At 35.5% G+C, this 25,984-nt stretch overlaps 1 protein-coding gene across 3 annotated transcripts in view; it reads left to right on the top strand.

The window, feature by feature from the left end:
* Positions 1-25,984, top strand: part of LOC108564091 (low-density lipoprotein receptor-related protein 2) — an 87,122-nt gene that overhangs the window by 57,176 nt on the left and 3,962 nt on the right. For 2 of the 3 annotated variants that reach the window (XM_017922999.1, XM_017922998.1), the window contains 21 exons: positions 10,407-10,535; positions 13,117-13,248; positions 13,412-13,672; positions 14,756-15,010; positions 15,091-15,494; positions 15,553-17,112; positions 17,170-17,488; positions 17,547-17,842; positions 17,916-18,093; positions 18,162-18,355; positions 18,504-18,764; positions 18,886-19,072; positions 19,128-19,515; positions 19,572-23,092; positions 23,155-23,336; positions 23,404-23,660; positions 23,717-23,907; positions 23,969-24,180; positions 24,238-24,421; positions 24,484-24,709; positions 24,764-25,960. In XM_017922999.1, the coding sequence (XP_017778488.1) occupies positions 10,407-10,535; positions 13,117-13,248; positions 13,412-13,672; positions 14,756-15,010; positions 15,091-15,494; positions 15,553-17,112; positions 17,170-17,488; positions 17,547-17,842; positions 17,916-18,093; positions 18,162-18,355; positions 18,504-18,764; positions 18,886-19,072; positions 19,128-19,515; positions 19,572-23,092; positions 23,155-23,336; positions 23,404-23,660; positions 23,717-23,907; positions 23,969-24,180; positions 24,238-24,421; positions 24,484-24,709; positions 24,764-25,960 (10,534 nt within the window). Of the gene's footprint in view, positions 1-2,111; positions 2,177-10,406; positions 10,536-13,116; positions 13,249-13,411; positions 13,673-14,755; positions 15,011-15,090; positions 15,495-15,552; positions 17,113-17,169; positions 17,489-17,546; positions 17,843-17,915; positions 18,094-18,161; positions 18,356-18,503; positions 18,765-18,885; positions 19,073-19,127; positions 19,516-19,571; positions 23,093-23,154; positions 23,337-23,403; positions 23,661-23,716; positions 23,908-23,968; positions 24,181-24,237; positions 24,422-24,483; positions 24,710-24,763; positions 25,961-25,984 lie in introns of those variants that run through there. The other variant, XM_017923000.1, reaches the window with a different exon arrangement.

The raw sequence follows: 25,984 nt of genomic DNA, 5'->3' as shown, positions 1-25,984 counted from the left end.
ATAAACATACTTTGAATCTAACATTTTTTTATTAAAAATCATACACAATATAATAAGTATTAGTTTTAAATGTTAGCTGCTGGATAATTCTTCTTCACATTTTCACAGTTGGTAGGTTATATAATAAAGTTGGGTTAGATTCAATTATTTGTTAGGTTAGGTTCGTACTTGTCACTAAACAAGAAACATAATATTGTACTATCATAAATAATATAATTAAGACAAAGAAAGTTAATAAATTAAAAATGTGTATAAGCAATCTAAAGTTGATTGTACTAGTACGATTAATCTTGATTACTTCTAAAGTTAAATGAGATTTAGTTCGACATATATGCAGTTGATTGCGGTGTGGGAATTTGCGGGGTCGAGAGAATTCGTCGGAGGTCGAAATGCTGTATGTGTTTGTCTCTATCTCGGCCCCCTCGGCTAGCGTATATATTTGCGCATATTTGGGACGAAATAAATTTGCGTTAATCTGTGTAGAAGAGCAGTGTATTTGCACTACTCGCCTCTGGAACAAGTTCAAACGAAAAGGAGGCCAAACGCACTTGCTTTCATTGTACGCTCGCATTAGATTTATAGGAGATATTTTAACCTTTATTTTAAAACCGGCTACACACACTAATAACCTCGTTATATCCACTCCAATGTAACTGGTAAAAATGTATCATTACATTCGCCATTGACTTTTGTAATTACATCAGTCCTGAAGTTGCGTAATCTCTCTCTACACTCAAATGCATACATGTGTACTCATTTATTTCCTTTAGTGAAGATATAATTTAGAAAAAAATGTCACTACCGCTTCTGTCCTTCGCATCTTTTTTTTGTAAGCAGAACAAAACTGCTTTTCGATGAAGATATATGAATCTCACGCATTCCATAACTCATCGCTTCAAGACGTATTAGATTGTTTTTTTTTTACAGAGAATAATACATAATGCTTTCTCATATAATTACGTTCAATATATCATGCATCAGTTCAAAATCCTATAGGAACAAAATGCTTTTATAAAATAGTAAATCTGTTCCATTTTATTGTGTTATGAAAATATAGACAATTATGACCCAAATATTTGCAGATATGTACTTAGGTTTCAGTCTGTTATCGTAATGTTACAATATAAGGTGTATAATAAACAGTAGCGTCACTAAGGACGGTTAAACATTCGAATGCTTGGGCCTCCAAATAGTGTTAGCTGGGGCCCCAAATCACAATTCGCTCATCATTTTGGTATCCATGACAATTTGAAGTATTTTACTTTATATTTGCGAATTTGCTTGTAGCCCCGCACAATAACAAATTTCCAACAATCCTAAATAAACAACTAATTAAACCGCCAAACAGTCATAGTGAAATTGAATATAGACGTAAAGATAATTGCAAACGTCTGGTCGGTATTTATTTTTATTGCAGTAAGAGGTTGGAGACGGTGGTTTTCGTGTGCAGTATTGGAGAAAGCCGAGAGATTATTCCGATAAATTGGAAAATGCATCGCGGAATTGAGCTCTAGTAACTTAACTTTGAAACAATGAGAAGCAATTTGATGCTCTGCTGCACAGATTATTCCGCTCGCCGTCATTATTATAATTCGGATGTATGCAATCAATTATCAATAGGAAAGGAATGGATATTTATAGCTCTTGTAAAGGTAGACATGCTCCAGCATGTGCTTATTTCTCCGATGCTTTTAGGATCAGATCAATCACATTATGCAATGCATTTCTGGATTCTGCTGCATCGCAAATTTGATAGGTTGAAAAATCTAAATAAACAGAGAAAGAAAAATAAGCGAACACAAAGTAGATTAAGAGAGCGAGTGCTATTGTTGTAGTAATTCTAGCTGTAATTTGTTTGAGTTGTCTTTTCGGTAAACAGGAAATGATTCCATTTGTTGAATTTCTTAAAGGCCTTCTTTTAGTGGTGAAATACAATGCAATACAAAATAAAGAAGTATGTTAATGATTGTGTCATGTAGAGTAATTGGCTAGTTATAAGCTTGTGTGAATGGTCCGAGAGAGGAATGGTTCTGTAATGTAATGTGTACGGCAAGGCTTGATTGAGAACATCCTGGTGTGCGGTGCCTGTGCCTGCCTATTCACAGTACTCCTCGCCGCTCATGGTACGGGCTGGTACCAAACCATCCGACTGCTTGTTGTTGCTGCTGCCGTGGAAGTAAGTTTTGTCACCTGATGTGTCTTTACCGCTATTCTTCAATGTCCCTCCGCGTCTCCCGCGCCTCTCGCTTTTAGTCTGCCTTACTTAAACTCTCCTACGACACATTCTCTTCTTTTAAATATTCCAATTCCCACAATTGTTACAGCTCGCTCCGAGAAAGAGTCGACTTCGTTTTCCTCCACTTGAGACCATCGGATACTATGCAATCGCACTGATTTTGGCTTACAATTCTATCCTTATAATAATAACCAAATCCCACCAACACTTCTATTTGTTTTTTTTTGTTTCATAATAACTTATAAAATTTATTTCTCTCTCAACTCACGACTTCTCCAAATGGAGAAGGTGGAATTTATGATTTATTAATGAGTTTTTTTTCTCTAAAGAACAAATATTAAAAAAGAAATATCTTAAACATGATATACTCTTTTTCTTGTTTAATAAACGCATGTGACAATTAAAGCTGATTATTTTACAATTAAAATAAATAATATACATACTTAACAAATCGTTTCAGTATTTCGGAAAATTTTCTATATTTTGTTTTTTCATTCATTTTCAACAGTACGTTAATTTACGTAACAAATTTAAATGTTCAAGGTTAGGAATGCTACATTGTCTGTTTTCTTATTTGACTGATCTTCGTGAACGAAACAGAAGGAGAAGGCAAACTAATTGAATGAATAATTTTTTACTTACCGGATTTTAGAGTAAGCAAATATTTTCGAGTCTTTTTTTCAAATTGCTAAAGTAAACTTTAATTAACATGATGAGCATAAGAGAAACAAACAGCGTAAAACGTCACCAATGAAATCTATACGAATAGAAAGATGTGGATTCATCTTTCCTGCTAGACCAGGCTATTCGGAGCCAAAAGACTATATGGGCTTATGTGGGTAAGATTTAAAGTAAATTATTTCTATCGAATGAAGGGTTTTTGTATATTTATACTGGCAAGGTACTGTTCTCGATTTAAGACGGTGGAAAAGGAAGTTTCAGACTCGAGGATTTAGATCCTTGAGCCTGATAGATCCTTTCTGAGTGGGTCAGAGAGTGCAACGTCTAGAGGATTTTATAACTGCGTCAAGTATAAAGTAAAATCTAGAAAAAAATATCGAGTTTATCCTTTATTCACTTTTATATTTGGTTTCTTTATTTCTATATTTATTGTATTTTGTACATACAAAATTCATTTAACATTTTTTTTGAAATGTCGTTTCTATATTCGATTATTATAAAGATATAACGTAAATTAATTGAGAAATATATTTTTAAATTGAATTAGGCGTTGGATAAAAGGACATTTTGCGAAAACTCCTTGGCAGCTGGAAAGTATAATTCAATTTCGCTCATTCTTTTTTTTTTACTTTGCTTTTTTATCCAATTACACGGCAAACAGCAAATTCCTTTTGTCGAGGACCACGTCATAAATAGATTTTTTTACAGAAGGGCGTCGCATTTGCATATGTCGAAACTTTTTTAATCGAATACATGTAAAGAGATTTTGCAGTGTGGAAATATGTGTAAATTCATTTACACTTTAATCCTATTAATACACGAAACGTATCGTGTCTGTATTCGGCATGGATGATTTCCAGTTGAAATAGCGTAAATACAATTTCGCAGGAAGCAAAAAGGGCTGAATCATTTTTTTTCTATCTCGCTAAATCTCGGTGGAGCAGGGCGAATGCTGGGATTCGCGGCATATAATAAAAATAAATAACATCAATCAATATTTGCTAAATGTATACGCGCATATACATTGGATGAATGTAGTAGCCAAGCCTCGGTGTGTTTATAAATATATGGCCCTAACGAGGCACGTAATTCCGCTTTCAAGTCTCCCACGGGAGAAGCGGTCCGAAATACCTTCGAAGGGCCCGCCGTTCCTTGCTGAACAACTTAAGTGGGACCTGATCTCTCATTTCGTTCAATTTATCCGTCCCTCCATGGTTACTATACTACACAGGCAACCGCCTACAATGCCCACCCAGCAGAGTTTCCTTTCCGTATTATATAACATTCAGAACATCTCCGGCTACCCTCGTTATATCAGTACACTTTTAAGATTTAATTCATGAAACTTTGAGTAGCGACGAGAATCGTGCACATGCCAAACGCAATATTATTTAATTTACGAAATTTAATTAACAATGCAATTAAAAATAAAATTTAATAAACTATGCAGCCAAGTGAATATTCCGTGTTTACATTGCGCTCTGCACGGCTGTAATTATTGCCAACTATATTCTCAAAAGCACAAACATTTTATTAAACTTCTTTATGAAGGGGTTCTTCACTTTATTAAATGTAGGAATGTGTGTTGTATATTAACACTTTAAGAAATCTTCTCTGTTTTACTAATAACTGTCAATTTTGGAACTGTGAATGTGAATTAAACATTAGTATATGGAAAGCACATTCTAAAATTAACAGGTGTTTTATTACATAATTTCGGTACAAAAATATGAGTAAATAATTAAATTAACTCAACTTTTATACATTTAAAAACATTTCTTTCTTGTTCAAAACTGATATTCGTCTTCAATTAAAGTTAATCTTTTTTAGTATAATTACATTGAAATAGTTTATTTAAGAAAATTGCCAATTATATAAAATGCAAATATTTAAAAATTGTGATTGCAAATGCTGGTGTAAGCAAAAACTCTTTACAAAGTATTACCTAATCATCGTTTACTGTAACGAGTCAAGCACACGTTTCAATGTGATAATTACAGTTCGTCTTGCTTATTCGTATCCAATTTAGAGTAAACACTGATCACATCTTCTATTATTCACATCTTCTGCTTTTATCTGCGTTAATAAAACTATTTGCTTTTCTTTCTCATATTTTTTTTTCCGTTTCCTTTCCAATCTGCAAAATGGGAGACCTTTATCTTTGTAAAGTTGCAGAACGGTGGCAATAAAAGTGAACCGCAATCATTTAAGGTCCGCACAAACAGGTGTCACGCGATAGCGCGAATGATAAAACTAATGGAAGTAATACCATCAGCATCCGTGGATATTATAGAATAAAATAATGGCGAATCGATGACCGTAAAATTACGCGAAAATTGTTATAAATGTTTAATGGTTTCTCTCCGTCGTATAACGGAAACTAATTTACTGGGGAAACGTTGGAACGTTGCGGGGGTGTGGGACGGGTTATATATTTTTTTTCTTCGTACACGTCGCCCTCTTTACCCGCTAGTACGCTCCATGGATATGGGCATTTAATAAAGATTTGACGTGGAAATCGATGCGAGGCAAGTGCTGCTTACATGTAAAGAATCCAGCACTGTGTAATTTAACCTACTTTAAGATCACAGGAGAGGGCTGATTTAGAGCAATCGGGGCCGACACACTCGAACACCAACCATTTCCTGCGCTGGTCACTGACCCTGGCAATCAAATTAATGAATCCATTTAGCTGCATTATTCATTATACGCAATATTTCCTATCCTGATTTGAATCAATTACAGATTCTAGGCATTTGCTATGGAGAAAATATCATCCGTCCTAATTCCTAGAATATTCACATACGTATTTTTTTAATTTTATTGACTACACCAGTGGTTTTCAAATTTTTTAATCCGCGTTCCCTTTTGCACTTAAAAATTTAAAGGACCCCCCGAAGAATGAGTATGTGTAGAAAAACGTAGAAAATCCGTCTGACATCAAGTTTTCTGTTATTCCCAAGTATTTTTCGCGACCCACACTTTGAAAATCACTGGTCTACATAATATCAAATATCATATATACTATTTATTATACAAATTGTAATAACTACTTATGTATCCAATCATTAATTTGTTAAACGGTAAAATGATATCTTATTTTCAAAAATGCATAAACCGTTATGCAAAATATTGTATTATCTTTGATTATTTTCAATCTACTATCTTATGAATTAGCTCTGAATAGCTCAATCTGATATAATTTAATATTGAAATTTAGCCATCAACTTAATGTTAAATTTGTAACTATTATTGACTTTTTTAATAAGTATATTATTTATTACATAGAAAAAATTGGAATTAAATACTTTAAAAACATTTTTTAGTTATAAACCAAGCTTTAAATTTAAAACTATTGTAATAAAACATGTTGTCTCTTTCTTTTTTAATTTTATTATTGTTTTTAAAAATTATTAAAAAGAAAAAATGTTTGAGCTGGAAGGTAGAAAAATCAAAGCGATAGTTACCTGTACGTTTTATTATACTTACAAAAAAAAAGTTCGTGCCATAAAATTGAATTAATTAAAATACTTCATCCATCAGCCTCGCGGCCATTTTATTATTTTTAATCTCTTTTATTAATTTTCGTTTCGTTTGTTCAGTATTCACGGTTGATTGAGCTTTCTCGCTTATCCGAGATACTTTTAATTAATAAATTTAGAATATATATAAAAAAATTACCAATACTTTTTATACCATATTGAGAACAAATGATTGTAATATTCCGAATGTCGCTCTAAATAGCAGTCGTTAATTTCTATTTTATGGGACAAAACAAAACAGCTATTTCAATTGAAAACGCTGCGAAGGGTCACCAATTCAGAATTGTACGTTCATAGGGAAATTACGTACTTTGAAAATGTTAAATACAATACAATGTTAAAATTTATTGTGTATATACAAAAATACAAATTTTAGTATAGTTAATGAAAAAAATAAAGTTTTTAAGAATTAATTTAGTTATTTGTAAACTACAATAATCATAAATAAATATTCATTCGAATTCACTCGAATTCGAGTAATTAGTAGTAATTGGCAAATTAATTTAAATTTACTTAATTAATAAAAAACTTGTAACATTTATAACATTCAAGGTGTAAGCAATATGTCTTTAGATTGACTATATTATAGCGAATTAATTCTTATTGTCGAATGGAAATTTGGTATAATTTTAGATTCCAAAACTATATACAACATTCATCTGACTCGCATATATTGTTGCAGTTAGAAACGAACGATATATGTAATATAGTTAACTGAAAATGGAGATACGTTATCATGTAACTTGAACATTCTCAGTCTAAGCACTTAATGCATTTAATGTGTGTGACTATATATTTGTACGAGTAGGTATTTTCTGAATGGGAAGCTTCGTTATACCAAGGAGTATATAATTGCGTGCAATTTAGTGAGGCAAATGAAGTCACTACACATAGATTAACCTCCAAGACCACCTTAACCGCCTCCAAGTTGGAGGAGCAGCGTTCGTACATTTTCGAGACCGCAGCTTGCAATTATTTTCAAATGCAACGAAATAATATGTTCTCGCCTGTCTCTATTTCTGGTTACTTTCTTTGCCCATTTCGACCAATTTATTGTAATTTATACCCTGAAACCGCAACCGATTTTCTGGGGTCCAAAGACAAACTGAGAGCCAGATTGTACGAATATATGTGACTTTGTGTGTGTATAGCTGTATATACGAGCACTATGTATTTACAGGTAAAGTAATTTATTCTCCGGCAAATACCCGGAATAATTTATTGCCTTAAAACTAATTTAAAGCCTCCGTGTAAATTGCTGGTGAAATATTGACCGCCAACTATTTCATCAGTCAATTGGGAAACGCGACGAGGAAAGAATACACATTTAAATGCTCGTCCTTTTTGCTGTAAATCTTTCAGTTTAGTTTTAATACATTTTTTTAACTGCACTTTGTATTATTGTTATTAATGGAGCCATTATTAAAATGTATCAATTATTTTGTCTGTAATTTATGTAATTTGAAGTTCAGCTCTTAAATTCTATTTAAATATATTATTGCCTTGGGTTTTGAATACACAAGGTTATTGTTTGTAAACTTTCGATATTTGTAAATCACTAGAATATGCTAAAGCGCTTTGATTTTATGACTTTTCCGGTTTTCCATAACTTACAATTTTGGTTGTAGCAAATAGAGATATACTTTATTATTAATACTATTGCCACTGATATTGAGACAAGCGATAGCGGAGTGTGAATGTATAAGGCTATGTTCCAGAAAACGACTGGATTATTCAGATGGCGCAAGCACCAAAGAATCTGAAAACTTTGTCGGTTTTTACACTCGCATATACTACTTTCCGTCGCCACTCTTTCCTTCCAACTTTCCATGGTCTCTACTTTAGTGAGCACTGCTAGTTTCGTATCAGTTTTGCGAGAAAATAACCTGAATAGCAGTAAATGCATACGATCCATAACATTACCAAAAACAATAAAGAATATTGCTACAATTACGGTCTCCAGTTTGTAGCAAGCAAATGCAGTACATTTATTTCGGGGAATGTCTGGAATTTGCAGGAATAGAGAAAATGTCTGGTTTTCGTGCGAATAGAAAAAAAGGTAGTAAATGAAGGGCACGTCTTTATTATGTCGGTACATGCATTTCATTTGCATTCAACGTATGCATGCTAATTAAATTAATAAATCGTTTGTATTTTGTGCTTTTAATGCAGTCGGACTGAAATGATGAAATAAAATAAAACGAGATTACATTCGCGCTCCATCACTCATGCAATTACACCGGAACGTTAATTAGCGTGAAAATATGTTATTCGTGATTTCCTTTTTTTAATCCTTACTCATATTTTCTCTGTAATTCAATCATTCGCGTCGCCTGCGCTCAGCTGAGTAAAAACACATGCAAATATTTGTCTCGCGTTCAATTAACGTGAAAAACAGATTCTGCTTCGTTCTTATGGGATTCTTGCAAAGTTTTCGTACAGGTCCCATATGCAAAATGCGGAGCGGAATAAGGAAATCAATAAATATCCTCAATATATTTCGAAACAGTTTTGTGGCAGCATGCGGTGCGGCGTCCTCAGATGACAGCTTATAAATTAATGGAACAACCCGAATAACATAAATTGGTACCGCAACATCGAAAATAAAGTACGACAACAGCACCCTCCACCCTGCACTATCAATCAACCTTTTACCAATTAATTACGTTCAACACCTTATCAGTGTTTAGTTTATGTATATTTTCCTTTCCAAATATTCCTAAGGGGGACGGAGGGTTTCAGGCATATTTGCGAAGTGATAATCATTTTCGCTTATCGCTTTTGTGGGTTAAAAGCCCCAGCTTTATTTGGGTGCGTGATTTATCCGCGGATTCATTCTGTCCTCCAGTAATGGGAAATAATTCATTCAACGAATCTCTTTAGAAAACAGTCCATTGTCCGTTGAAACACATTCACAAATAATTCATTGCGTAAACAAAGCTCACATGCATAACTGCAGCGTTCGGGTTTAGCCTCTGTATTGATGTTTTATCTTACTGTTAAATCGAACTCAAAGTACCTTTTATAATAGGATGCATTTGACTACAACATGCATTTTGATTTAACTATTTATCATATTTCATGCCAAATTTATGAAATACAATTAATTATAAAAGTAATTGACATATTTTGATATATTAAAAATTTAATTGAAATTCAATATAACATAAAATTTCAATGATATCAATAATTTTAACTCAAACGTAACCTTTGTTTTCTTTTTTATATTAACTATTATATTATCATAACTGCTTGAACATGAACATTTACAAATATTATCAATTAATAACTTCTTTTTTAATTGTTATTCTATATTGAAATACTCGTAGTAATATTGTGTAAACATAGTCTATAGAAATTAAATAAACATACATACTAAATATTAAAATATGTTCGAATTACTGAAAAAATATTAACCTTCTTTTTATTACTTACAATTAAATCATAATATTATATTTGATGAGTCATTAAACAATTACATGTAAACTAGTAAATATTAGCTGTTCGATTTAACCAAAACTGTTTGTATTTAATTATATCAAGGGAATTATTAAATTCATTGTGCCACATATTATACTAATTATAATTAATGAGCATACAGTTATAACATTTAATAAAATATATTATTTGCTTTGATTATAAACAAATTGATACAATCGAATAAACTATTCAAATTATGCACAGAAACTATACAATTATTTATATCGTATATTTATCGCGTTGAACCCATACAGCAATCATTGTCTGAATTAATAACGCAAAAAAGGTTTATTTTCAAAGAGCAATGTTGTAATTTTCAGTAATAAAGATATGAAATTTTTTTAAATTAGTTTGTTGTATATGTACATAAGTATACTTGATAATTTAAACAGCAAGGTTTTTCAATGTTTAATTCAATATGGGAATTATTTTGAATGATATATTAAATGTATTAATTTAATTTACAGGTGATCCTGGAGGTGCAGTATGTCCTCCCGGTATGTTCAGGTGTCCCGAGGGGAAATGCATTCCGTCGCTGTGGGTTTGCAATTACCAGAAGGACTGCGAGAAGGGCGAGGATGAATTTCAATCATGCCGTAAGTATATCTAACAAAAAAAAATATTACTCTTATTTACTACATCGAAATGAAAAAAAAAAGCAGTACATCAATATTTACACGGTTTTCTGGTTATGGAAATACATACGTTTGCTTTAAAACATACTTTACGGCTGACGGGCCACGGAAATATGTTTGTAACCTTTTTATTCTCCATTGCGGGTCCTTTTTTGTCTGGATCTTGGTAAATACGTTACCGAAAATTTGAGTGTGTTTGCAGATAAATATAAATGTGTAACGGAAGTAACGGCCGACGAATCCAGTTTTATGGTTTTCGTCCCGAAATTGATATTTTACAATGCACTCCCATATATTACGGACACTCTGTAAATATTTGCTCTACACTTCTCATCCTCCATCTGTACTCTCTTCTTGTTCCATTCTTTTCTGTCCATTCCCAAAAGGAAAAGTTTTCCCTTGCGAGAGAGAGAGAGTGCAAGATACACACTGGCTGTCCTCGTAAGTGTTATTCGTATTTATTTAATGCCATGCACAAAGTCTATTGCAATTGGCAATATTTTTACTTGCTCTCTTTTCACGAAGAGCATGTAGATGGATTATTTTGCCACTCACACGAATTTTTGCCATATCGTAAAATCCGATTTTAATACAATCGACACAACCTCTGAAATTGATCTACCCCTATTGCTCACCTCAATAAAAAAAATATTATCCATATCCAATAATAACGGCTTGGATTTCATGTCCATCGCCGTATATTAAAGTATAAAAGGTTCTAACTTTATTACCGCCGTTCATTTATGTTTATATTTAAAAACAAGTAATTAATAAAATAGTAAACTAAACTTATTTAACGACTGAGCTCACAATATGTCGCATCCTCAATTTTAATACCACACAATGAAAAGAACGTAATGCCAAGTACAGCTGTTGACCACCTGCCATTAATGTTGATCAAAATAATACTAATAGACTTACTTTAATCGGTGCAATTATTTATGAAATATGTATTATTATTAAAAAAATAATTATACCAAAATATTGATTTCATAACATGAAAAATATAATTCTAAATCTATATTTATGTTAGTTAACATTTTGTAAGATTAGCATTTTACACCTGCTTTCGATTTCAATTCCTGATCATAAAAAGCTAATTTTAATTTAGCGCTATTTCGTGCCGAATTACATCATTAAGCTCGGATATTTCCATCGAAACGTTATCGTTAAAATGAACGTCTTCCAGTGAAACCCTATAGAAATTCCTAACATAACGTCCGATTCACCGTTTTGCACTTGCCTCTGGCTATTAGAACAATATGTACTACTATATTGGCTATCATTTCCATATAACTCTGGCTCTGTTCACATATAGAGCATAATATAGTGCTTTTGCATAAAAGTATCCATACCGACGTATGTAAGCTTTATATATTTTTAAATGTGTTGGACAAAAAAATGAATAAAGAAAAAAGCATAGAACTATTTTTACCATTATTATCTTTTCACTACCCTTTATAGTCATAGGTATATATCATGTTTATTTGTTATATTATAAATTAAACATAAAATCAAACTATGTTATTGTAATTTGAGGTGTGTGTTTCTATATATAAAATAATAATGTATTGCAACAATGGCATATTACAAAAACAATTACCAAGAAAAAATAAAAAGAATATATGAATCCTACAACTATAAACTGTAGGCCTTTCGCCGAGAGATTAAAATTAAAATAAAAAATCATGTTTGTTGTATTGCAACTGTTAAAACAAGATTCATAATGAAAGTAATATACACAGCTATGATTATTTCATTTTGCGTTCTATAAGTTTAGCAATTTCATTTTGTGAAAAGTAGTAAAGTTAAATTAAATTTTCGTGCCACGTAACCGGACACGTACATTGTGAACAAAATACATATATAACATCCAATAAAGTGTTATTTTTATTTTACTGTGTGAGCAAAATAAACAATGTCAGGTATAAAGTTATTGATCATATTTTCTTCACCTAAAGCGGCGAAATTGTTTGCACTTACCGAACGTTTTCGATTTGGTTTTATGTACTTTAATAAAAAGAATAAAACCAGAGATTTCATATATGCATTTTTTTTTTCATTATATTAATCTTAATTGTAGCCTAAAAGTTTTATATTAGTGTTATAAAGGAACATTCGATTATTATCTTATCACACGTAATAAATCATATTAATTCATTCAAATATTTGTTAATAATATCTTTGGTTAACACTATGAAATAATGCTATAGTATAGCTATGTTTATATGGAAATATTGAAAATATTTAAAAGTTAAAAATGACATCAATATTATGAAACTGAATCCAAATGGATTTATACTTAGTAATAACGTACACAATCAAAAAATAAAATGTACATATAATGTAAGTTGTCAAACTTGAACATGTAGTAAATATTAATTTCGATATATATTTTTTTAGGCATTATAAAATCCTGTAAATTATACTTTGAAAGCTTTGCACATTGAAACAGGATTATGTAAAACCTAATTGATTGTTATTAATCCCGTATTGCGAATTAACGTTTCTAATTTCATTCGTGTTTCTTTTTGTTTTTCAGCGGCCCCCGACTGCGAGCCTGGTCAATTAACGTGCAGACAGTACATATGGAACAAAACATATTGTATTCCACCCCATTACCGTTGCGACATGACAGTGGATTGCATAGATGGTTCAGATGAAACGGAATGCAGTAAGTAACAACACCCAATTGCCTACAATATAATTGCAAATTGAATTTAAATAATTGTGGACACGGCCACCTGATGATTACACGACTCTTCATTTTTCTCTGATTTTAATTGATTAAAGCTTGAAATTATGCACTCTTAAGATTATGTCCACTGTGTTTACAGCTTACAGGAAATGCCAGTCGGACGATTTCCACTGTGGTGTCGGTTCCGGTTCCGGAAGCCAATCGAACCCCTGCATTCCTAAGGAGAAACGGTGCGATGGTTACGTGGACTGTAGATCCGGCAAGGACGAGCAGGGATGCAACGGTGTCGCCTGTAGATTGGATCAATTCAGATGTGCAAATGGTCAAAAATGCATCGAATCCAATCAAAAATGCGACCACAACATGGATTGTTCTGACAATTCCGACGAGCTCGGATGCAGTAAGTTTATGATTTGTGTGTACAACTCCCTCGTGGTCTAGCTTTGTTAGCTGGAGGAACTTTATTTCGTTGGATTTACATATAACCATTCATCCGCACGGCGCGTATAAAAACGGGAGTAAGCAGAAATAATATGAGAGAGAAAAAAATATATAAGAGAAGCGCAAATAAAGGAGATAGAAGAGAAATGGAAAACGGAGAAAGTATGATATAAGCTGAAAAAGTTTGGGATAATTCCAGCGCGGAGATCTTTTTCTTAATTAATTTTTTCCATGCTCTCTCAGTATATTGGCAACAATTCAAAGTTATGTTTTGCTACGAGCGTTCTGCAAATGAATACTAGCCAATTTACTATGATATTTTATTAAAATGTCTGCACAACAATAGATCTTTGTGTTACCAAACAGTCCGTTAAATATTAATATACACGCAAATCAATCATAAATGTTTTATCATAAAATTGCAAATATAAGTAGTAAAAATAGTATTTCTTCATTTGAATAACAAACATTAATTTGTTAAACTTTAAATTACTATATCCCGATAGTTCGAGTATTATAGCCAGTGCCAGTGCTCTTTGCATTACCGAATTGCAAACATTACTTGCGGTAATCTTTAATTGCATGTCGTAACTACAAACATTGTGGTTTTAGTTGCATTCAATTTAATGTATACTAAAAATCAATTGGTGTAAAATGCAAAATACTACTAGACTATATATGACTTTTAATATGTAATTATTTATATATATTATTAAATAAATCGTATGCGAACATATGTAATCATTAACAATAAAATGTAGGTTTCTATGAACGTGAATTACTATATATATGCGAATAACCAAAATGAAAGGGAAAATAGAACCCAAAAGACATTAATATGCACCGGACTTTCAAATATATCCCAAATTCATTGCAAAATTGTTAGAAAAATATATTATGTAAAATTACACAAGACATTACATTACACAGTCGACATCTCTTCATACTTTGATACGTTACTCTGATACGTTTGATGGACCGAAAAATATCAACAAGTTAGGAAACATAATTATAACAGTATATTTTTTATTTTTTTAATTAGATTTCCCATTGTGTCACGGAGGGCAATTTAGATGTGCAAATGCTTTGTGTATACCTGGTGGTTTTCATTGCGACGGTTACCGCGATTGTTCCGATGGTTCAGACGAAGTGAATTGCACTGCGATTCCGTGTCCAGATAATAAATTCTTGTGCCCAAGAGGGGGCTCCGAAGGGAAGCCCAAATGCATTGCCAAGAGCCAATTGTGCGATGGAAAACGGGACTGCGAGGATGGGGCTGACGAAGAGACCGCTTGCTGTGAGTACCAATTCCAGTTTATTTTTATTCTTCATTTTGTCAATTTCATTTTAACGAAATTTGTCTGTTTTCCCTCATAGCGAAATTGTCTTGTCCAGCGCTAGGCTGTGAATACAAATGCCAGGCTTCTTTGACCGGTGGCGCCTGCTTCTGCCAGGAAGGAAGGAAATTAGCGGCGGACAATAAAACCTGCGTGGATAGGAACGAGTGCAACGAATGGGGATTCTGTGATCAATTCTGTACGAACACGGACGGCGGTTACAACTGTGGATGTGCCGCTGGTTACATGAAACAGGACAAAAATAAATGCGCCGCATTAAATGCTAACGAACTGCAGCTCTTTTTCGCACACGATAAATCTATTTATAGGCTGAATTCGAGGGGTGAAGATATGAAGATCTTTGCCAACACGACGGGTGCCAGTGGCTTAGATTTCCACTACGAGAAGAATTTGCTATTTTGGTCGGACGTCAAAACCAAGAAGGTAACCCATTGATCTCATTCCATTCCTAGCGCGATGCTATTAACCTCTTCTGATTTAGGTCTACAGGCAGCCGATGAAGTCTTCCGCTACGGGATTGATTAATCTCAATGATGTCTACGAAATTACCCTACCCGGCACATCTTTACCAGCTGCCATCGCTGTCGATTGGATCGGGAATAAGTTATACGTGGCCGATTCCGTCGGCCAAAAAGTCGATGTGCTCGAATTGGACGGACGTTGGCATGCCGTAGTTTTGGGATCAAATCTTACAAGTCCAGTGGACATAGGTTTAGATCCTTTGTACGGCTACCTGTTTGTCGCAGATAGTTCCCAAGTACTTAGAGCGAATATGGATGGCACAAATGCTGTTGCTATCGTATCCGAAGCAGCTTACAAAGCCTCCGGTATTGCAGTCGATATTATTGCCAAGAGAATATTCTGGTGCGATTCGTTGCTGGACTATATCGACACAGTTGATTACGACGGTCAAAGAAGATTCCAAATTGTAAGAGGACAACCAGTACCAAGCCCGTCGCGTTTAGCTATCTTCGAAAACCGAGTTTACTGGACTGATGGCACAAAACAAGGGGTAATGTCTGTCGATAAATACGAGGGCAGTCCAAGTATTCAAATGATTTACAAAATGCGTGACATTAGAGATCCGAAAGCCATCAAAGCTGTTCACAGTTTAGCGCAATTAAAGACCAGCAATCCATGCGGAAATACTAATGGTGGATGTCAGCATATGTGTATTATTACGAAAACATCTTCTGGACTCGGTTACCGCTGTGCTTGCAATATTGGTTGGCGTTTGGCTTCCGACGAAAGAAATTGCAATTTAGTCACCGAATTTTTGATGTACTCTCAGCAACGATTCATTAAGGGCAAAGTCTTGGATCCCGTGATTGAAGGGTTCAGCGATGCCATGATGCCCGTAGTATCAAAGCGCGCCCGTTTCGTCGGACTGGACTTTGACGCACGCGATCAACAAATTTACTACTCGGACGTTTTACAAGACGTTATTTACCGTGTACAGAGAAACGGAACTCAGCGTGAGATTGTTTTGGCTTCGCAAAATGAGGGTGTCGAGGGTTTAGCCGTCGATTGGGTTTCCAAAAATCTCTATTACATCGATAGCCGAAAAGGAACTCTAAATGTATTGTCTACAAGGAATGTAACTTATCGCAGAACTTTGCTTAAAAATTTGAAGAGACCGAGAGCTATAGTCGTGCATCCTAACAAAGGATACATTTTCTTCTCTGAGTGGGACCGACCAGCGAACATCTCAAGATCTCACAGCGATGGATCTAATTTAATAGTCTTCAAAAACGTCACTCTCGGATGGCCCAATGGTTTAGCTATTGATTTCGATCAAGATAGGCTCTACTGGTGCGATGCTTTATTAGATCACGTTCAACATTCCAAACTTGATGGAACTGACGTTAAAACTGTTAGCTCGAGATTAATCCGACATCCATTCAGCGTTGTTATCTATAAAAATTTCATGTACATTACCGATTGGAGATTGGACGCCATAATTAAATTGCACAAGTTAACTGGAGAGCATGAAGAAACTTTGGTCAGGGAACCGCAAACCAACAGATTATACGGAGTTAAAGTAAGAATATTTGCTTCAAATAATTATTTCTATTAGTAATACTTGTATTTTATTTAGATTTACAGTCAAAATGAGCAGAGAGTGGATGACACTCAACCGTGCTGGATTAACAATGGCGGTTGCCACAAGTTGTGTTTTGCAATGCCGAGGAATGATTCAAAAGGATTGATGGCTCAATGCGGCTGCCCTTACGGAGAGAGGTTGAACATCGATCAAAAAACGTGCATGCTCGACCCGAATCACGAACCTCCAGTGCAAGCGTGTCCGAACAGCTGGGATTTCACATGTAATAATCAAAGGTGCATTCCGAAGTCTTGGGTATGCGACGGAGACAATGATTGCTTGGACAACAGTGACGAAGAACAAAACTGCACAAGTAAATTAGACTATAACCAATATGATAGGGCGAATATATAATCTTCTATACTTTACAGAACCAACTTGCGGAAGTAATGAATTTCAATGCAAAACCGGCCGTTGCATTCCGATGACATTCAAATGTGACTCGGAAAACGATTGCGGAGATTTCAGCGACGAAACGGGTTGTGTAAATGTGACTTGCAGTTCGTCCCAGTTCCAGTGCGATAATGGCAGGTGTATTCCGAATACTTGGAAGTGCGATTCTGAAAACGACTGCGGCGACGGTTCCGATGAAGGAGATTCGTGTGCTGAAAAGACTTGTGCTTACTACCAATTCACTTGTCCGAAGACAGGTCACTGTATACCACAAGTAATGAAAATACCTCTAGCATATTTTACTTTCTTTTTATCGTAACGCATTTTATAATATATTTTATTTAAAGAGCTGGGTCTGCGACGGAGATGACGATTGTTTCGATAAACAAGATGAAAAGGATTGTCCACCTATTACCTGCTTACCAAGTCAATTCAAATGCGCCGATCTGCGGCAATGCGTGCAAGAAAGCTACAAATGCGATGGAATACCCGATTGTAATGACGGTAGTGATGAATTGGGTTGTCGTGAGTGCAGTTTATGATGTTGCAATGTTTTTCCTTATTAATACATTTGCTATTTTAATCATTTTCAGCTTCGATAGCGCCGGATCAATGCAACAGCGAGAAGCAATTCCAATGCCAGTCGTCTGGTATTTGCATTCCCAAATCTTGGCACTGCGATGGAACTCCTGATTGCGATGACCGATCCGACGAGCCAGCTTCATGCGGTGTTGTCGACTGTCCCACAAACTTCTATAAATGTAGCAATTCCAAATGTGTTTTTAAGGTACATATTTCTTATATCTTTATATTATCAGTGGAATCCGTTTTGTCATTTGTTAATTAACAAAACAATATTTCAATCTATTCATTTCATTTGAATTTCATATCATTAAATTATTTGAACAGTTTTTATGTTGTATATGATATTACAGGCTTACATTTGCGACGGAAATGATGATTGTGGTGATGGAAGCGACGAAGATCATACACACGCTTGCGTTCGGCCTCCATTCCAATGTCCTACCGGGCAATGGTTATGTCCTGGAATTAGTGAAAGGTGCGTTAACTTAACCAGCGTTTGTGACGGAAAATCGGATTGTCCTAATGGAGCTGACGAAGGGGAGGATTGCGATTTAGCGGAATGCGAACATCAAGCTGGATTGTGCTCAAATGGATGTAAACAAACACCGACCGTAAGTATTCCTCAATTAATGATATGTAAATAGTCTATACTCGCTTAAGCATTAAATCGAGCATTCAATTTCACACATCACATTACAAAACACTAATTGATGCAAAACGTACAAATTACAGGGACCACTGTGTATGTGCCCGAAGGGTGAGGTTTTGACCAGCGATGGCCAAAATTGCGAAGATTTGAACGAATGCGATCCACCTGGATTATGTTCGCAAACCTGTACCAACACAAAGCGTTCATATTTCTGCGGTTGCGTACCCGGATACGTTTTAGAACCAAATAAGCACTCTTGCAAAGCATACAGTAAGTTTATTCTCTAATTTTCATTAAAATATAGTTAATCAATAAATTACTTCAGATCACAGCGCGGCATTCCTGATAATCTCAAACCGACATTCAATATTGGTAGCTGATTTGAATGAGCAAGGCTTGGAAAGAGTTCCTATCATTGTTGAGAATGTGGTTGCAACTGCATCAAACATGCACACTGGCACCATATTTTGGTCCGATATGAAATTGAAGAAAATTTCCCGATTAGATAGGGGAAGCGAGCCAGTTGAAGTTATCAATACCGGCTTGGATTTGGTTGAAGGATTAGCCTATGATTGGGTTTCAGGAAATATATACTGGCTAGACTCTAAGTTGAACACAATTGAAGTAGCAAGAGAGAACGGTTCTAATAGAATCGTACTGGTCAAAGAAAATATAACACAGCCAAGAGGAATGTGCTTGGATCCTAGCCCAGGGTAATTAATTAAAAAATAATAATAAAACACATCTAAATTATGAAATATGTTTACAGTGCTCGTTGGTTATTCTGGACTGACTGGGGTGAAAATCCTAGAATCGAACGTATTGGAATGGATGGAACCAACAGATCAACAGTCATAAGTACCAAAATTTATTGGCCAAACGGACTAACTCTGGATACTGCAAACCAAAGAATTTATTTCGCCGATTCAAAACTAGATTTCATCGATTTCTGTTACTACAACGGTACAGGAAGGCAGCAGGTTTTGGCTGGTAGCCATTATTTATTGCATCCGCACTCCTTAACTCTCTTCGAAGACACGTTATATTGGACTGATCGACAATTGAACCGCGTACTGTCAGCTCATAAATTCAAAGGAAATAATCAAACGGTTGTATCCCATCTAATCTCTCAACCCCTTAGTATCCACGTGCACCATCCGTCGTTGCAACCTATATCAGAAAATTCTTGCCAAAACGCACCTTGCCAGCATATCTGCTTATTATCCCCAAGTTCTTCATCTGGGTACACATGCAAATGCAAAGCTGGATTCAGATTAACAGACAAAGGAGGATGTACAGAAGAAGAAAGTTCGTTCTTGATGGTGATGAAAGGTGCACAAATCATTGACGTTTCTCTTACGCCTGGAGACCAAACCGCTGGATATCTTACAGCCATCGTTGGAATCGAAAACGGAATTCAAATCGATTATGATAGAAAATCAGATACTGTTTACTGGCTGGAAGGGAAAAACGACGACGACGAAAACTGTACTATTTATACAACTCCATATGGAGGCGGCAATAAAACGCAATTCTTGGGCATCAATAGCGGAATTGTCGGCTCTCCATCGACCATTGCATTCGATTGGCTTGGCAGGAATTTGTTTATTGGAAATCGAATTGCTAGCAATTTGGAAGTTATTCGTGTTGACGGCAAAGTTAAACATAGAGCTATTATTTTGGCGAATGACGGAAATAAAACCTCGGTCGCTCATCCAAGATCAATTTGTTTGGACCCAATGGACGGTAAAGTTTATTGGGCTGATGCCGGCGGCTACGGCGTTCCCCCGAAAATTGGCAAAGTCAACATGGATGGATCTAACTCTATTGTTTTGGTAGATAATATTGAAACTCCGGATGACATCGTAATCGACATAGAAAAGAAGATTATCTATTACAGTATTCAATATCCGCCTTTAGTAGTAGCAATCGATGTATATGGAAATGGTCGGAGAAATGTTCTTTCTGAATACAATAATATCGCAAGGCCCAAGGCTCTGGGTGTTTTGGACAGTAGATTATACTATTTGGATCCATCTTATGAAACATTAGTTCGCGTGGATTTGCCTCAAGGAAATAACCCAAGAGTTATCTTAGAAAATGAACCAGATCTAAAAACCTTCACTATATTTAAGAAGAGGCAATTTATTGATCACCCGTGCTTACAAAACAACGGCGGTTGTGATCAGATCTGCCTACCCGGTGAAGCGAGAACTAGAGTATGCGCCTGCAGTGTGGGATACAGAAAAGAAAACGAAATTAACTGCAGTCCATACAAAACATTCCCAGTTGTGGCACAGTTGGACATGATCAGAGGATTTAGTTTGAAGGACAGTTCCGAAGCTATGGTTCCTATTTCTGGTACTGGACATCATATCTTGCATGTCGACGTTCATTATGCTGAAAACTGGATATACTGGGTAGAATTTAATAGAGGTACTTGGAATGGAATCTTCAGAATCCGACCAAATGGCTCTGAACTTCAACCGATCATTCGGGAAGGTATTGGAAGCAATGGCATTCGAGGATTAGCTATTGATTGGGTAGCTGGAAATCTTTATTTCACGAACGTATTTCCACATGAAAATTACTTAGAAGTTTGTTGGCTCGATGGAAGCAATCGTAAAGTACTAGTTAAGACAACAACAGATTCTCCAAGAGAGTTAGCTGTGAATCCGTCAAAGAGAATTTTATATTGGATCGATTATGGTCAGTATCCTAGAATTGGTAAAGCAAACCTGGATGGTAGTAATTGGGTACCTGTTGTGACTTCTGGAATTATGATTCCTAGAGATTTAGCCATTGATATGTTGACCCACGATGTCTACTGGGTTGACTCGAAATTGGATACCATACAGAAAATATCTTATACTGGAGGCAATAGGCAAGTAATCAGACGTAATTTGCCTAATCCTATGGGTATCGCTGTTCATATGGGTGATGTCTATTGGGTGGACAGGAATCTCCAAACTGTATATAAAGCATCTAAACTATTTGACAACAACACTTTACCAACTAAGGTGCGAACGAATTTACCTAAATTAAGGGATATAGCAATTTTCGATATAAGTAATCAACCTCAAGAAGATACAAACCCGTGTGTCCGATTAGGAAATGGCGGATGCGAACAATTGTGCTTTTCCTTCCCACAAGATGTGACAAGCTTAAACCGAGTTAATTATAAATGTGATTGTGCAACCGGAAAATTAGCTGCTGATGGTAGAAAATGTGAGTTTGTTAATGAATACTTAGTATTTACAACAAGAACTGAGATCAGGGCTATTAATTTGGATCCGAAACAGACTTCATTACCATTCAAACCAATTTCCAATTTGACTAACGTAGTAGGAATTGATTTTGACTATATGGATCATACTCTGCTCTTCACTCAAATAAGACCATGGGCTAGAATTGCTTCAATGTCCTCGAATAATCCATCAACCGATGCCATAACAAATATTATTAACAAAGGAATAAATCCAGAAGGAATTGCTTATGACTGGACTCAAAGAAAGGTTTACTGGACCGACTCTTCAAATCATAGCATTTACGCTATGAACCTGGACGGTTCCGATTTAGTGATGATTGCTAGAGTGGAAAGACCTAGAGCAATTGTGATTGATCCCTGCAATGGAACTCTTTTCTTCACCGATTGGGGAAAATTCGGAACTTCTGGAAAAATTTTAAGAACTACCATGGCTGGCTCCTTGAAGAAAGTTATCGTAGATAAGAATTTAGCACAACCGTCTGGTTTAGCGATTGACTATGAAGATCAAATGTTGTATTGGACGGACGCTGTTCGTGAAAAGATTGAAAGAGCTGATTTGAATGGTCAGAATAGAGAGATTCTTGTGTCTGCAACAATTTATCCATTTTCGATCACAGTTTTTGGAAAATACATTTATTGGACGGATTTGCAATTACGGGGAGTTTATCGCGCCGAGAAACATACTGGAGCTAATATGATGGAAATGGTTAAGCGTCTTGAGGACAGTCCAAGAGATATTCACATATTCTCACCGGATAGACAAAGATGTACCATTAATCCATGCCGCATCAATAATGGTGGATGCGCTCAAAGTTGTCATCCAGGACCAAACGGTACGGCAGAGTGTAAATGTGATGATAACACAAAATTGGTGAACGAAGGAAGGATGTGCGTGCCTAAGAACTTCACTTGTGATTCGACCAAATTTTATTGCGCTAACGGTAAATGCATCTCAAGAATGTGGTCATGTGACGGTGAAGATGACTGTGGCGATAACAGCGACGAAGATACCAATTACTGCTGTAAGCAACTTACTATTTTACGTAGTATATGTATTGCAATAACAACTTTTTATACTTTTCAGCATTCCATTCATGTTCTCCAAACGAATTTAGGTGCGAAAACGGTCGTTGTATATTCAAATCATGGAAATGCGATCACGAGAACGACTGCAAGGATGGTTCCGATGAAAAAGAATGCGAATATCCTCCATGTGCGGATGGAGAGTTCACTTGCGCAAATCATAGATGTATTCCTATGGCACAAGTAATTCATATAAATGCAAAAAAAAACTATGGGAATATTTTAATTATATAATTTTATGTTTTTCTAGGTTTGTAACGGTGTTAACGATTGCAAAGATAATGTTACATCGGACGAAACTCACGAGAGATGTCCAAATAATACAACGTGTCCGATAAATCACTTGAAGTGCGATAATACGAATATATGCGTCGAACCCTATTGGCTTTGCGATGGTGATAATGATTGTGGTGATAATTCCGATGAAAATCTTTTACATTGTGCTCAGAGAACTTGTCCACAAAACAGTTTTAGATGTCCCAATCATAGGTGTATTCCAGCGACCTGGTACGTAATATATCTTTTTATTCAATTTCATGTTTCAATAATGTTATTCAATATAGGTATTGCGATGGTGACGATGATTGCGGCGATGGAGCTGATGAACCACCAGAGTACTGCAAGAGCGAAGGCCGTACTTGCTTTGGGGATCTATTCACATGTGATAACGGAAATTGTGTACCGAGAATATATATTTGTGACGGCGATAACGATTGCTTAGACAACAGTGACGAAGATGTTAGACATCAATGCAGTGAGTATAAGATATATATAGTATTAAGCTCATCTTTTATGCACAATTATTCTTAATTAAGATGACAGAAGATGTGACGATGAAAACGAGTTCACTTGTGAAGCCAATAAAGCTTGGGGAAGATCTCAATGTATACCAAGGAAATGGTTGTGCGACGGTGATCCAGACTGCGTCGATGGAGCTGACGAGAATACAACTTTACATAATTGCGCCAAACCTGTAAATTGTTCCGAAGATCAGTTTACTTGTGCCAATGGAAGATGTATTAATAAGGTAATATATGATGCATTGATAAATTGAATATCATGATTAATTTTAATTTTAATCTAGGGCTGGTTATGTGATCATGACAATGATTGCGGTGATGGTACTGATGAAGGCAAAGAGTGCGCCTCTAAATATAAAACTTGTTCAACTAACGAATTTACTTGTCAGAACTTCAAATGTATCAGAAACCAGTATAGGTGTGATGGAGAAGACGATTGCGGTGATCATTCTGATGAAGTTGGTTGCAGTAAGTATTTTGTTCTCATTGACGGAATTTGTTGTAAATGTAATGTTTATTTAAATGTTTAGAAAAAGAAAACAGCACATGTATTACCCCCGGTCAATTCACATGTAACAACGGTCAATGTATTGACTACCAATTAGTTTGTAATAAAGTGGCAGACTGTACAGATGAATCAGATGAACCGCTACATTGCAATGTAGATGAATGCGCTAAAGTTGAACTCCATCAGTGCGGACATAAGTGCGTGGATACACCAACAGGTTTCTATTGCGAATGTAACCAAGGATACAAGTAAGTAACTTTTTAAATTTGAACACTTGAGATACTTAATATTCATATTTTTAGATTATTACCTGACGGAAAGGCTTGTGCAGATATTAACGAATGCGTCGAAACTCCAGAGGTGTGCTCCCAGCACTGTTCAAATACTCCTGGTGGATACTATTGTAAATGCAATGAAGAATATTATGAAAGACAGATTGATAAGCATACTTGTAAACGCAAAGACGCTACCGAGCCTTGGGTTATTTTTACGAATAAGTACTACGTTAGAAATATGTCCGCAGATGCACACCAATATAATTTAGTGCATCAAGATCTCATGAACGTTGTTGCTATTGATTACGACTACCAAGACCAGAAGTTCTATTTCAGTGATGTAACTGCAAAAACTATATTCCGTTCATCTATTGATGGACACGGTGATAAAGAACCAATTATCAGACACGACTCGCATGGATTGGAAGGAATGGGTGTTGACTGGGTCGGCCGTAAAATTTATTGGTTAGACAGACATTCTAAGAACTTGGATGTAGCTGAATTAAATGGAACTTGGAGAAAGACTTTGAAAACTGGCATTGCCGATCCGCGAGCTCTAGTGTTGCATCCAGGAACAGGATACCTATACTTTTCATCCTGGCATTTACAAGCGTATATTGGTAAAATCGGTATGGATGGATCTAATTTCACGAGAATTTTGACTTGGGAAAACGACATCGCCTGGCCAAACGCATTGACCATTGACTATTTCACCGACCGTATTTATTTTGCGGATGCTCATTTGGATTACATTGCATCTACCGATTTGGAAGGAAGACATAGGCATATTGTTCTATCAGGAAATGCTGTGCCGCACGTATTTGCTTTAAGCGTATTTGATGACTATATTTATTTCTCTGATTGGAATCTAAAGGCAATTTCACGTGCAAATAAGTTTACTGGAAAGGATCTGACAGTTCTCAGACAGACAACTCATAGACCGTACGATCTTCACGTTTACCACAAATTAAGGCAATTGCCCTACACTAATCCTTGTGGGACAAATAATGGTGGTTGTTCGCATTTGTGTTTGGTTGCTCCACCATTAGAGAGTAGTTATTTGAATATTGAAGGATACGGTGAAGAAGGTGCCACTAGTTATAAATGCGAATGTCCAAATCAATTCTATCTAGCTGAAGATCACAAAACCTGCATTGCAAATTGTACAACCGGGCAATGGAGATGCGGCGGTAGCGATGAAAAGTGTATTCCATGGTTCTGGCAGTAAGTAATTTCAAACTATTTTTA

This window comes from Nicrophorus vespilloides, unplaced genomic scaffold (genome assembly GCF_001412225.1).
Source record: "Nicrophorus vespilloides isolate i.1.1-1 unplaced genomic scaffold, Nicve_v1.0, whole genome shotgun sequence".
NCBI classification, from domain to species: Eukaryota; Metazoa; Arthropoda; class Insecta; order Coleoptera; family Silphidae; genus Nicrophorus; species Nicrophorus vespilloides.
The sequence above is the reverse complement of the archived record's forward strand: the minus strand, read 5'-3'. Positions and strand labels throughout refer to the sequence as shown.